General features: G+C 39.2%; 1 protein-coding gene and 1 long non-coding RNA gene across 2 annotated transcripts; one reads left to right on the top strand and one right to left on the bottom strand.

The window, feature by feature from the left end:
- LOC147758138 (uncharacterized) lies at positions 1–1,417 on the bottom strand. The gene is made up of 3 exons (XR_015318835.1): positions 1,223–1,417; positions 997–1,078; positions 1–688 (listed from the first exon to the last, which is right to left on the bottom strand). It is a non-coding gene; the product is annotated as an uncharacterized LOC147758138 (long non-coding RNA).
- Positions 1,418–11,409: 9,992 nt separating this feature from the next.
- On the top strand, positions 11,410–14,289 carry LOC111242943 (patatin-like phospholipase domain-containing protein 2). Its single transcript, XM_022787903.2, has one exon. The coding sequence runs from the start codon at positions 11,834–11,836 to the stop codon at positions 13,493–13,495; it is 1,662 nt and encodes a 553-aa protein (XP_022643638.1). The 5' UTR covers positions 11,410–11,833; the 3' UTR covers positions 13,496–14,289.
- Positions 14,290–15,354: the final 1,065 nt, after the last annotated feature.

Genomic DNA, 15,354 nt, shown 5'->3' with positions numbered 1-15,354 from the left:
TTTAGTTTTTCAAATTTGCCCAATTTTTATTTTTTACAAAGTGTTTAATATATTAAAGCATCGAGAACGTCATCGTATACTGTTTGCAATATTATATACATAAAGCATCACGTAAAAGAAAAAACATGTTGAGGGAATGGTATTGAGAACTACGACAACTGAGAGCTGACTAACTGTAAAAAAAATAATTCGAGTTCTATTAACGTGCTCCAAATGAGCGGGATCCACGTTGTGCATAGCCTACTCCAACATCGCTGGTAACTGGATACAACTGCCCTCACTTGAGCTTCACTGCCTGGGAATAATCCTTTCATAGAACCGGATTAGAAAGCTAACATTTTTACGTCTCGGAGTTATCGTAATTTTGGTATCATTCGTCAATATAGCCAGTTGCTAGATACAGACCTAAATCGAGGCCCTATTGGTCATTCGGAAGTTACCGGACGATTTGATCTAAAATCCACTAATCCATGTCGTGGCTTAATTTGCATTCACGTCGTCTCTCACGCTTGCTACGGAGTTTACTCCTTGCTGGCCCTCGCTTCCTTATAGCGCCATTTACATCTAGTTGATCTGCTCCTACCCAGTTCATTCTTCCATTATTTGCCAGTATAATGAGATCGTAGTTATTTCATGACTGCTACCAGGATATTCGCTACAGACCTTTATACGCGTACATCGAGAACTGCTGCAAGTTTTTCAATGAGAAGCAGACATTCAGGCGTCCATATATTGTCAAGCTGTGTTTTGCTTTTAAGTTAACTTTTTTATGAGTTGGAAAACCATTCGACGACACACCGCCTGGAAATAAATTACCTATCGAAGGGATCTTTCAGTAATGTAATTACGTTAAGAGTAACATGGATGGATGGATAGACCATCCTGCTGCAATCGTATGTGTTGCAGACCTTTTCTGATGAATTGGGGTACAAAAAAACTCATCTCTTGATGAGAAAATATACAGTTAAAGACTAACGATGCTTATAGCTCACATACCACACCAAATGGCGTTTTTCCCGGATGTAAACTTTTTCCGTAGATATTCCAGAGATATTCAGTTCACGACAATCTACGAACGCTGAAAGGGAAATAGTCGTACCGCCATTTCAGACTTGAGGGTAAACGTGTCCTATTTGTCTTTCTTACCATATACAAACACACCAGTAACTTTGCAGGACTTCTAACAAAATTTCCGCACTATTAAGCACTAATGACTGCGTACCTGGATCATTTACGGGCAGTGGAAGCATTCAACATTGTCCAAATTTTGTTTTAATGTCCGATATCGATTAGAAGCATAAATCCAACAAAATTCATGCTATTTAGAACTGGCTCGGTACGTCCTTTTCACACGACTTGCGCAGACAATTTGTCTTTCTGAATACGACTGATCTCTTTTATACTTGGTGGCTGAATACGAGCGGCTGTCAGGTGGTGTGGTCTAAACACGTGAAAGAGGGTTGCTTTAGGGTTTCAGAAGGTCCTATAACAAACGTAGCAAAACTATTATATCTGTGTAATGTAGGAGGTACCCTGTATTGTTCCTGTGGTAAACGTTCACAACTTTTATATGTGGTCTATTTTATATCCACAATCCATACTTCTGCCTTACTCCAGCTGCAATGTGCTTGTTCACTACGCACAGACCTATTTGGTATTGCAAAAATAGGCCAACAATACATATAAGAACCCGGACATTTAATTAATAAATTATGATTCGTCATCGTACTTTTGCAAGCGTCGATCGGAGATTTGCTCTTTTCACTCGAACACCTCCACAAGACTACAACTGAATGGTTGTTAGCTAGTGATAAACAATAGAAATCGTAAGGGCAAGCATAATAAACTCAATTGTTTCAACGAATACACACACGCACACATTTATAAACTTAATCGAATAAGCTTTTCGTACCTAATGGACGCAGGCTGCCATTTACAGGCGCGAGGCCAGTATGACTAAGTTTAGCGCACAGATATTCGGAGCTTTGATAGATTTGCGATTATTGAGACAAGCCAAAAAAGGACGTGGGGCCACGGTTCAAAACTGCGCTGCGTCTACTGCAAAAGCTAGTGGGCATGATGACCGGCCCTTTTTGCTGCTGACAAATATAGATAAATTAAGGTAAAGTCATTGTATAGCTTACATGTGCACCTGTCAGCTTACAGAATAGGCAAATATCCCTTCTTCACTTTAATAGTAACAAGGGAAGGGCGAACGGAGCCAAAGGACGTACGCAGATGGTGGATTATCTTGCGCATACAGACGCAAACAGTAGAAGCAACTGAATTGAAGGCAATGCAATAGATAAACGTATGCGTACGATCGTTCATTTTTTTAAATCATAGCAGACTAATTATGCGCTAGAAATAAGATTCCGTGCGAAAAGTGACTTAGTAAATTATTGTATTTATTATATAGTTTAATTTTAATTATTATGTTATACGGAGTAGAATGGAATTGCACTTGGAAATCAGTTAACTGATAAATCGGGATATATAAGCAGCAATTATTATCGAATTGATTGGAGCTGCGTAAATCAAGCCATATAGCCACGTAGCGGCTCACTATTGGTAAACATTGATCCTCTTGTATCGTACCTTAGAATCGGGATTTCGACTTCCGGTACGATTACTTTCATCGTCAGAGGAGTCAACGTAGAACATGTTTAGTAACATACTCGCGAAGGTCCGCTTGAACGAATTTCTATTTCATAAAAGAGTGCAACTTTAAATATTGCCTATAAATTGTATTGTTGCATCAGTATTGTCATAAAAAAGGTCGTTTTGCATATATACATTTCCTGTTTTCTCTTTTCGCCATTTAATTTTTTTGGCCCGACAGGGGTAACTTAGATAAGCACAGCATTATAGTGTCAGGAATTAAGAAAAAAGTTAAATATTGAACTTGCTTTAACTTCTTTCCGAAAACGTCAGTTCAACATTATTACACGCTAACTAACACTTGAACCTACTTTGGATTGAAGGATGCTTTAACTGACCCCCAACCGTAAAGCACCTGGGCGGTAGGGGTCGGATCGTCAGAGTTGGCATTCAGCCATCGCTGGCTGCTGTGCTATGGTTATCAAACGTACTTGACTATTAGTGGCTATCAAGCTGAATGACTCTATCTAAAAATGAACAATATCTATTATGTAGTTTGCTTAATTAATTCAATCAGAATAAGAACATGTCGTTACGATGTACAGCATGCGATCAGGGTCGGGAGGCATCGGACCCTTATATTTCGGGACTGACCAGCGGGGTTTGTCGTTTGCAGAATAGTTGTACTTCTCGTAAATAAAGACATATTACCTAGTCATAAATGGACGTTTCTTCTTACCGTGCTGGTAGACTTGGCAGGAATATGCCCCTTTTATTAAAGCGAGTAACAAAGGGCTTGAGAGCAAAGGGATTGGAAAACTAAGCGAACATCTATACGGCACAATGTCGATTAAACAGCTAGGACTTAATCTGACATGAGCTAGCGTTACAGATTTTTTATACCTACTGTGTACGTGGCCAAAGCGAATAGTTGCTCTGGGACAGATTTCATTGATATTCATAGTTGAAGTTCATCAGGCGATGGTTAGTATTTATTTATGTCTGTTCGTACACAAAGCCTCCGAGTTTACGATAAAATATGATCTAGCGTAACAATTAACTAAATGCAGCAAGAGGTGTGTGATACACATTTAAATAAACTTTCTGCAAAAAAATTAGGGTCAACTCAAGGTGATATCTAGGTAGGCCGTGAGGCTTTTCTTCATGAAACGTTTTCGTGAAGCTGCAAGAGGCAGCGACTTCTTGTCAATACGTGATTTCGAATTTGTAGTTTGTGATAGTCAGCTATTGCAAACTGAGTCATCAGTACCCTCGATCATATGATAGCTCATTCGAATCGGTTGTACATTCAACATTTCTGTGAAGATTGTATCAATTATGTTAAGCTTAATATTCTAGATATGCGTATGGCTTTATGTGTCGTTGTCATAGAGTGATACGGGGGTCACTATAGAAAGGATTCGAAACGGAAATAACGCCAAACACCACTTCACTAAAATAGAACCGTTCAGTTTTTAATACGCCTCATTTAAACCCATTAGGGTCGATGTTATTAATTATTCGTTTATAGCCGCATAGCGTTAACCTGAGAACTTCTGAATATAATGTTCGTACTTTTGAGGTAAAAACAGGGCCAAGAGTACGTGTTTTTTTTAACTTTATACATATTTATTTAATATTTTTAGATATATTATTCAGACTAAGCAGCCATACTGCATATGGCTTGAAGTGTCTTCTCCTGGCTTACGAGAGGTTTTTGAATTCATGCGGCGGGGAAATCATTGTACTATGCGAAAAATATTGAAATAGTCCCGATGTCCGGGACCAGGAAACACTTGTCCATAAGTCGATAAATAAACAAGTTACCGTATGTATTAACTTTGATATGTAGAGATTTTTCATCTCGCTTCGAGGGCGGCGTGCGTTAACTTATTATATATATGTTGGATCTGTGTTACCATCTTGCTATACAAAAAGTTGGTGACACTCAGTCACCAGCTAACCTTAACCTGTTTGCTTCTCTCATAATAATTTCAGGATTGACGAACTCACAAAGTGGGGTTATAACCAGAGCGGAAGAAATGGTATGTATTGCCGAATCATGGTAAGGGGCTACATCAGCATGCTAGCACTTAACTATGTGGGCTTTTTGAGAACCCCAGAACAGAACGTCGCTCCGATAATCAAAAATTATGAGATGATACTGCTGAGAATATCGATAGGGTCTCTTGATATTTATACGAAGGTGTTCGATACCGCTGTCAAATGCATGCATATAGCTAGCTACACGACTATCATTTCTAACTTTAAACAGAGCTGCAACTCTGTATGGTTGCTGAGTGTAGAACTAATCATTTCCTAAAATCTTTTTCTTGTCCGTTATCAGAGGGAACATGGTTGACTCGTCCTGCCTGCGCATCGGCGTGATTCTCATCACCAAAAGTTCTTATATCTACAATAAATGGCTTATTGTTTGGGTGGAAGGTCTAACATAGGTTCCACTAGGTGTTATATTGAATCGGACGTTCTTATATGAAGACGTACAGTCTAATATGACTATCATATGTACCACAAGGACTACTATTCTCGCCGAGACAACGTTTGCCGTATAACCGAAATATTTATTGGTTATTTTAATGAATATAGTAATATAGTATATTTACGTCCAATCCTGAAAGTAACAACTAAGATTTAGGCAATGTATTAGTATGTCTAATTATTTACAATGTATTACCCGTACACCCTTGAGCTAAGTTAGGGGTCCTGTGCGCATGTTCGCACACGAAGGCCCTACACGAAGGAAGCATAGGGCCACACAATACTGAACAGCATTTAGCAGAAGGTGCAAGATACTTGAAGTCCAAAACCTCAGGCTAATATCCATCAAGTATATACACCACAACATATTGCTTTTCGAAAGCATCATATATCGAACATTCTAAGTTTATCCTCCTTGCTTTTTTATTCTTAGAACTAAATTGCCTGGCCTCCTGACCAAAGGCCTAAGAGTACCTGCGTTAAACTAGGACCTATTCAAATTGTGTCTCTCAGGTGCCAGTGGCACTAGTGTTAATCTACAAAAGGCGTGATAATGTAATATTTTTCGGCTGAGCGTTTTTTTTTTCAAAATCTAGAAATTGTGAAGTATTTAGTTATAATATTTGGTGATACCATAACAACAGGTGCTCGAAATATTAACTGGTAACCATATTTTGCGCCTAGTGCCAACGAAAAATGACGTTAGTAAAATATAGTTCCACCAGAAGATATAGTTCTATCAGGGAAATACTCCGCTTATTGAGTTCTATCACCCCCTCTAAGGTCAACCTTGAGTTCTGAAACATCGTATGGACGCTCAATTGAATGCGATAGCAAGAAACACAACATTCCAGTACTTCTTATAATTAATAGTTGGCACACAACAGGTCTGCAGCAGGAATTCGGCACGTTTTTTTTTACTATCGTATAGCTTTTTTTTTTTTTTTTTATGTTTTAATAAAAGATCTGCCTAAGACCACTAATGGGATGGCCAGACCATCTCTACACGATTGGATCGTGAAAACAATAGAGATATCCCCGCAACAGCCGATGGATCGGTCCTTTGCTGACCAAACCTTCCTTTGCATGTCCGTTTCATGTAGGCCCAACCCCGGCGGTTAAACTTGATTTCCGCCTGAATCTTTGTTTACTAATTCGCAATTCTTTTTTTATTCTTCAGTTCCAATCGGCTCGGATTTTCTTCTTAGTTCAACAGGACGACAAAAGGGAATGGCAGATTCCACTTAATATACTCCAGTTTTCATCGGTCAGGGACACCCTAATTGAAGCTTATTTCGTCTTCTGTACTTTGTTCTATTTTTTTTTCCTTCACTGTGAGCGAGTTACGATGCGCCTATTCTATCACCACCATAGCACTTATCCGTTTCTCTCTATCGTTCAACGAAAATGTGAGCATGTACGCAAGATACGCAAGAACAGTGTAGATAGAGCAAGCAGACTACCTATATGGCACCTTACAGGGGCTTCGCCTTGAAAAGTGTCACGCACTTGTCGATTAAGCCACTGACAACCGCCATCGAATCCACCGACAAAAGGTTTACTGATGCCACTACTGGCACCTGGCGTCTTCCTATTGGTATACTTGCGATCGCCTATAATTCATTTATTCTAAAAGTACATGAGCTCATTTCATTCTGATGTAGTCACTGTTACCCCGGGTATTTTTTATTTGAGTCTAACGTTAGGGGCTATATCATCTTTTGAACGTGATTTCGTCTCTACTAGTTGTTCCGCAAAATGTCGTTTTAATTAACTCACAGGAAGCCTGTTCTCCTATTGTTTATTTCATTTTTTTTCCTTTAAAATGGCAGAGTCGAAAACGCTGTTTCTGCAGCGATCTTCAGCAATGGCTGTTATGACAAAGTTGAATAGCATATGTTCTCATTGATCAGGATTTATCGGAAGTTTCGCTGGTCAACAATTTAGCCATAAGAGTGCGCTTGAGCCTAGGGGGTTTCTACATGCGTTTCAGCGGATAAGTCCATTGAAGAGATAATCTGTCATTTAGTCTTTTTTAGTTTAAGTTGTAATGCTTTAAATAAACATTTCTATGTTCTTCTGTATTCTTATGCGAATAATAACAGATCACCAGATTATCCTCATTTACTTCTCTCAATGCAGTATAAAAGCCGGGACGCCATGATTGTACATTCCTTCTCTTTCTGACGGAATTACGCCTGGTGAAGTCATGCGTCTTGGCAACACCATCGTTGCGTTGGGCTTTATTGTGACTGAAGTCATTGCCAGCTGGCAAGCATCCCCCATCGTGCTTCGTTTCCCCTAGAAGCAGTGAATTTTAGGGGAGACGAAGCACAAAGCTAGCGCCCACTTTTAAATACCCTGCACAAGTTTTGCTATTCCGATCAAATGATTTCACATCAAGCAAAACGTTCTATTCTATATGCAGCAGTTTTCAAATGAAAAAACACACGCCAAGTGGGCTAACGCCACAGTTTCACGTTCAAACCGATTGCTCATATTGTAACAGAACAATCAACAAATCCGCTAAGCACTTTGCGTTTTGACACGTCCATCTACGCCGCTGTGTTACCTTTTCCGTTTGCCGATCTCCGCGGTGCAAAAACGTAGTTAACGACTAAATGGAGGAAGTGATGGAAGATAACGCTAGTGAAACTGTGCTACAGGTTGCTACCGAACACCGAAGCACATTCATTTTTCGGACACTTTTGACAGGTGACTTCTATAAGTCACATAAAATATTGCTAATACCATTGCTGACGTGGTGTGTTTCGTTCAGATGACTGATTATCCTCATGATTTTCCAGGTATGAAATCCTAGTTAGGAAATACCAAAACATAACCAGCACATTCTGCAGCTTTTAGGTACTCTTCGATCTGCCCTGGCTTAACCCGTTAGAAAATAATCTTCCTGTTACAATCGCTGACGAAGTCGCTCCCGTTATGAATCAGCTTTACAAAAGCAGTGTTCAAGATATTCACACTGTTCATGTAGCAGTTGTTGCTAAGTTTGCTTTGATGTTTATTAAAGGACGCTCTAACGTAGGACGCAGAGCGTAGGCCTTCTTAATTATCTAATGTCATTTGAGCCTAAAATCTGCTTTCAGATAAATGTTTATATGAAGAAAAGTTGTTTATACATTCTCTATTGATTGTACATGCAAGAGTTAAGAGAATCACCTGTTTTTATCTGGAATTTGCAACAATTTCTCAAAAAACATTCCCTGTTTGAGTGAATTCCGTCAACCGTTGAACTCTTTCGCTTAAGGCCTCTATTGTCCGTAACATCACAAATAGCAGTTTGAATAGAACTCCTGCATTTGCTCACGATCATTAATTAGCTCCCAGAAAAGTCGCTGCGGAACAAATTGTCTGTGTATTCGAATTATTAAACAAGTGATATCTGTACTATTAGAATTGAGTAAATAGTAGAGCAAGAGTTAGCCCCCCGCTACCCTTGACTAGGGAAGCCGGCGGTTAAACTCAAACCTGCACACCATGTATTTGGCAAACCCAATCCTTCGACCCCAAAAATATGGGAAAAAATTACCGTTTTTTGTTTAGGTACAATTTTAGAAGCAAAACATTTAGGAAAATTTCACGCCAGATCTCGTGTACTAGAACCTATCGTTAACAATATTTGCGCTACAATTAGATAGCGGAAGAGATCCTTTCCCAGAGAAATCATTTCCCAGTATTCTGTGAATTTTCATACACACAAAAAACGTTTGATCTCCTTGGTCACCTGAAGGTCAACTTTATACTCTATGACGTAAAGCAACTGTTTAGGCCATATGGCCTGTAAAAAAAAAGGTAGCCTTCTCTTGAGAAGCAAACCAGAGGCGGAACAATCTAAATGAACGCGGAAATAAATACAGCGTAAACTTGACTAAAGAATACATTAGGTTACACGAAATGGAAAATTATTGGAACACGTTTGTATTAGTGATTATTTACTGTTGTTCAATATTCGCTGTTTTAGTGACCTTTAATTTAACAAAACGCCTCGCCTACCTATGTTCTCATTTTATCAAACACAGTCTTCATTTCAATGTACAATAGTTGCAATTGAGCTTACGAGCTTGTATAATACATACAACAGCGCCGAAATATTTTCAGCACACAAGGCCAAGGAAGGTCCATCAGCAACCTGTCACCGCAAGGCTGTGTCGTTCGATCGATCGAAGCTACGAGTTAAATTACAAACTGTCCATTGATTAGACAGGCAGTTTGTATTTGTTGTATCATATAAAGCAAACGAGTTGACGATATAAGTTCAGGTGCTATGAGATAGAGGATCGATTCTTATCTGCGCCGTTTTCTTAAGGTACTCTACCCATTTTAGGAAGAATCTAAATCCGATACCAATGATCCGTCTGGCTTCATCAGACATCCAATTATCTCTGATCTGGATGACAAGGAAATTTTCAGCAGTATCAAGGCTGACTGTGTAAACCTGCCTGAATACCAATATGACAAAGTTCTCCCTTAACTTACTGCTGTCACAACAGGACTGAGTCATCATTGCCCATGTTCCCGTATTTGCTGTTGCCGCATATAGCCAAAGTTCCTAACGTTAATTTCTCCGTTGTTCACTTAGATCAGCAGCATTGCTAACCTATTTCGCTTTGGTCTCTGATTGGCAGCTGTTATAGCTTCCATGTCTGAAGCTCTGAAATTCCTTGAACGCAAAAGGTGTCATACCCGTGTTACACGTTTGTCAGCTTACGAATGACTTCAGAAGTCGAACACTTCGACTCATACTATCGAAAAATTCATATTAGGATTACAAAAACCGAACATTTGAGTGCATACTTCGTTTTCGATCATCTGAATCGTCAGATACTAGTTTTAAGGCTCTACAAATTTGCTATTTTATCTTTATGTAAAATACTTAATTTGTCTAGAATAACTTCAAACGTCTATTTATGACTAGTGGCAAAAGAGCATGTAATGGGAGCATGTAATCTAAGTATACAATTAATCTAGTAAAAATTAACATGGGAACTAGTTGCCGCGCATTCATTTTTCCTAAATATTTATTCAATATATTTCTTTGAAATTAGTTTAAAAAAACTAAACTGTCGTAGATTAAATTTCAGATAATTTCAGACTTGGAATTAACTTACCTGCACCTGTACATAGTCTCAGTTGTCAGCAAAGATGAAGACAGGTGCAATTTTTATTTAAGTTAAACTTTCTTAAGTAAATATTTATTATTCCTCACCTCAAATTTAGCTATTTTTCAAATGTATTATACTTATTATTTCATAATCGCGATAACAATACGTGGAGGGAAATGAGGATAATTATCTATTTGCTGGTAGTACGATGATTTGTCAAGTCAGTATTTCACTATGCAAAGTTTAATGTTCGTTAGGTTTCACCTCAATGGTAACAGTCTAAATAGGCTCTATACCACGTGTCGCAGAGATCAAAGTTATGCTAAGCAAGTATTAGGCTAAGTAGGTATTTGTTTTCCTTATTCTTATGCAGAGATGTGCTTAATTCTAGTGATTACCTTCCGCAATTAAGAACAAATTTGGGTATGATTTTTAACAGTGAGCCTCTGCTACCTGTCCAGGTAGCATGCACTAATTGAAAACTCGAGTATTTGCCCGATTATATACTATTCACTATCTCGTTAGTTTAAGAGCGAAACGTTATAACGACTTATTGATTTAATTGGATTTTCAAAAATCCGCAGTAAACCTAGCAATCCGTTATTTGTTATATGTAATTTCCAATTATGCGCAGGAATAAATCGGTAATTTCTAAAATAGGTGCACCAAATGTACAGCTCAAAATGACCCGTTTCAGCAATGTGTTTCATGAGGACAAAGCTCTCACAACAGGCTTATGAAGCAAAAGAAAATTTTACATTTGTAGAATTTGGAACATAGTAAAGAATTGGTAAAAAAAAAAAAAAAAAAAAGTAATTTATACGGCTTTGGAAACTCGTTTAACCACCATCTGATGCATTATCGCGCTACGGTATTACGTTAGAAGCACAGAATTTCCACAAGCATCCCGCAGCTACCGCGCACGAATCCTTCCATGAAGTAATACCCGTATGCACCCCGTTTTTCAGACATTTGCTTATTGACCACTGCCCGATTAAAGTCAAATGAGTTTTGGATGTGCAATCTGATATTGCCTCATGCACACATATTCCCATCAGGTGGGCAAATGTATCAAACCTATTCGATATCTCTAACAGCTAAAAATCATACCGTGGTCAACAAACAGAAGTTACTTGACTTAAACTTTGGCGCCAATGAGTCACAGCTGATTGTTCTGACAGTTAGCGTTGGAGTCAGTAGTTGCAGTAGTCAGCGCTATCTACCATCAGTCAGCTCGCGTCAACGATTTGACTTAGTCCCTAAATGTACAATACCTCTATTAAGATTTCAACCAGAATATCCGTAGGGTAGATTGGTCAATATTACGTAAAAGTAACACACTCATAGGTGTCTACTATCATAACAGTATTCTATCATAAAGATCTTATCTAATCTCGAACTGAGCGAGTGCACGTTCAAAGGGGAAGGCCCTTTCCACAATGTCTTACCGATGATTTTAGTTAGTGTTGCTGGATGTCGTAGTGCAGTGTCTTGTGGTACTTTCTCCGTCATGCTATTACACCGTTTCTCGATCAAAAATCGACATTCATAAATCTTCGGTGGCTTGTGAAAGGTGTCAATAAAGAATAGACGACGCCAATAAATGAACGATGCAAACCAAACCGAGACGGTCAAGACTTCATCAAGAGGCCCATCTCAGCTTTTCGGGTTGTGGCTTTCTGGGAATATACCATGTCGGCGTTGCGTCCGCGTTTCGAGAATACGCCCCACAACTTGTTAAAAGTAAAGTAGTTGGAGCATCTTCTGGCGCGCTCACCGCTTGCTGTCTCGTTAACGATCTACCCTTCGATGTTGCTGTGACCTCCATTCTTCGCATGGCCACTCAATCACGACGTCGAGCACTTGGTCCATTTCACCCAAGCTTCAATATTAACGATATTCTATTTGAAGATCTAGGCAAGATGCTTCCGGATGATGCTCATATTAGATCAACTGATCGCCTCCACATTTCCGTTACCAAGATGTCCACAATGGAGAACCGAATCATTACGCAATTCAAAACTAGGCAGGACCTAATCAGGACACTGATGGCATCGTGTTTTATTCCCGTTTTCTCGGGGTATTTCGCGCCAATTCTGGAAGGTGGCGAACGCTATATCGATGGCGGTTTTAGCTGCAATTTGAAGGTCTACGACGACTCAACGATTACCGTGTCACCGTTTTCGGGTGAAAGCGACATATGTCCGCAGGATGAAAGCTTCAATTTAGCGTGCGTCCATATTTCAAATACGTCCATCGCTGTGTCGCCGGCGAATCTGTACCGCATCAAACGAATCTTATTCGCTCCTCATCCAGATGTCCTGTCTAAGATGTGTCAACAAGGCTTTGACGATGGAATTAAGTACCTTAAACGACAGCAGCTAATATCCTGTGTACGGTGCCTGGCGGTTGAATCTACATTGTTATTACCTGTGAAGAGAATTGGTTGTCAAGACGACCAAGTTGAACCGCCCGAGCTAAGACATGAATTATCAGAAAAATGCATTGCTGGTTGTATAGAGTGCGATATCGTTAACCGAATGGCAGTCGCGGCCTCATTGCCGGAGAAAGTTCAACAGCCCTGTAAGGAGGCGGCAGATGCATTGAATCAAAGTCTTTACAACTGGCTGTTCCAGACGAGAACAATGAAAATGTTAGCTTTAGTAACGGCACCAATTATTCTGCCAATAGATGTCACTTATCTGACGGCTAAAAAGCTTTACAAGATGTGGCCTTTGATTCAGAAACGAGTCAGCGATACAGTTACAACATCGTTCTCGAACAGTTATCGCGAAGTTACGCACTTTCTGGGCATGGGCGTATCGCCAACCAGTTTGGGGTCCGGAGCGGGCCATATTTCATGCCAACTCGCAATTCATGAATTTGGCCAAATTGAAGGTAGGCCACGATCTCGAACGCTTGAAGGTGGTCAGCGACGGCGGCAAGGGCCGAAACGCCGATCGTTTGCGGGTATTGAAAAGCGTCTAGTTTCTGAGCTTAGTCTGGGTTTTGCCGTCGAAATGGAGAAACAGACCAAGTCCCGAACGTCAAATATCCTTCGAACGATGAATTCAACAGAGGACCTTCCATCGGTTAACGCTGCCGTATCCCTTACGAACGAGGCGCTTCAACGGAACGCTCACCGAAATAAAGGTATTCATGCTATTGTCAACGTCACTCGGCAAAAGGACGCTCTCATGAAGTTTTTCTACACTGACGATGAAACGAACAGTGTGTGCGTCACCGAGATCTTTGATCTGTCCAACCCGTAGGCCACCTTGGAGTAACAGCTGGTGCTTATTTTCTAGCTACAGCTCTTCCTCTTTTACCGTCGTCGATTTATTTACATGCAGTTAAGTAATGCTACTGTCCAGTGTAATTTTACTGAACCAGCCAGCTAAACACCGGTATGCTTATAAATCTATGTACAATGTAAACACTCCTTCTAACATGTTGCTGTATTCTCTAATATAATACCCAGAAAAAGTCATATTAATATTCGAAATCTTTACGGAAATGATGTCATTAATTTAAATGAAAATATAAAAAATTAGAAAAAAAAAATCAAAACTTTTAAATCTGATCAACCGAACGTCGCTTAACGCCATCAAATATTGATTATATTACTTGTTAATTCTACAAACGTAGTTTCTATAGTAGTAGTAAGCGTTAGACATCAGGTTTTCTCTATTGCAAAACATGTTCTCTCAGAGCTGCTAAAATAATATTTAACGGAAAACTAAATAGCTTCAAGTTCAGATGGGTACAACTTTTAGCGACATAAGTTTTTTAGCGACATGTATTTTAAAGGGCTACGCAGATGTTCTGCGGCTAGCTTAACATTTACTGATGTACGTCCTCCAAGTCGTTCAACTTATCAGCACATGAACAGCTTGAACTATCTATGCACACATGAGGATAATATGAAACATGAATCACGGTTTACTACAATCATAAAATGAACATAATGTAAACACTTTAATGAACTACAGAACATGTATTTCCCTAAAAAAAAAAATTATGTTTGTACATTCAAAGTAACTTCAATGAAAAAAATGTCGCCTTATTCATTGTGTTTTATCTGTCTGGTATTATTTTTTTATTACTATTAAAGTTCTACTTACATAGTAAGGAGATAGGAAATACATTTTCTTATAACGTAGGTGGATAAACTGTATTGCAATTCATTTAAGCGTTGCGCATCTTCAATGTTATCACCGTAAATACAGCTCTAAATAAGTAATTACTTTGAAACATTCGGTCAAAGCCACTTCATGCTAGAATAGCTTTACTGAGTTGGTCTTTCGAATAAATCGTACCAAGAGAGGATGCAAGACTCTGACACAATAAACAACGTAAATTACGTGCTTTCCTCTGGAAAGACGATGTGGAAGTTCGGAATTTATATGGCTTAATTTTTCGGAATTTTTGCTCTATTAGCAGGAAAAGCATTTCTTAGTTATGTAAACGAAAATTACATCGACAATCTAAAACCACGACGTCATGCTGACGAGTGACTTTTGCATAAAACGGAAAGATACTAAAATTAGCACTAAAAATGCCCTTTTTAGCAAAGCCTCGGTGCCACCGATGGTTTCTCATCATCGCATCATCGCTCTCAGGTCTTTCTGGAAATATACCCGAGATGGCATAACGGTAAAGCGCTTTTTAACGAACACGTGATAGCCAAGATTTGAGGCCGGATATAGAAATACATCGTTTTGAACTAAAGGACAATCAGCGAAACAATGCTTAAGGGAAGTGTACTCGAAGTACTACCGGTGAAAATCTAGTCATGTGTCCACCATGGCGGTGGACTATATTATTGGCACACATAAACATGAAGGGACAATGCAGAGGTCGATGATCGTTATCATAAGAGATTATATAATTTCGTTTTTCTAAATCGCGAGAGATCAATATTTTAAATGAGTTACATGTGTACGTATTTTTACATTTACGTAACTATTAATTAGGTCGATAGCTGATACAGTATCGGCATCTTGTATAAAAACTATCTCAAAATTTTACGCGTTTTCAAGAAACACTCCGTGTTGACGCGGTGCCAACCCACAGCGCATGCCGGCATTCGCCTACTATAACGGAAGTTACGCAACAAGATAACAGCAGA

This window comes from Varroa destructor, unplaced genomic scaffold, assembly GCF_002443255.2.
Source record: "Varroa destructor unplaced genomic scaffold, Vdes_3.0 BEIS01000001.1, whole genome shotgun sequence".
NCBI classification, from domain to species: Eukaryota; Metazoa; Arthropoda; class Arachnida; order Mesostigmata; family Varroidae; genus Varroa; species Varroa destructor.
This window is presented reverse-complemented; position numbering and strand designations above follow the sequence as displayed.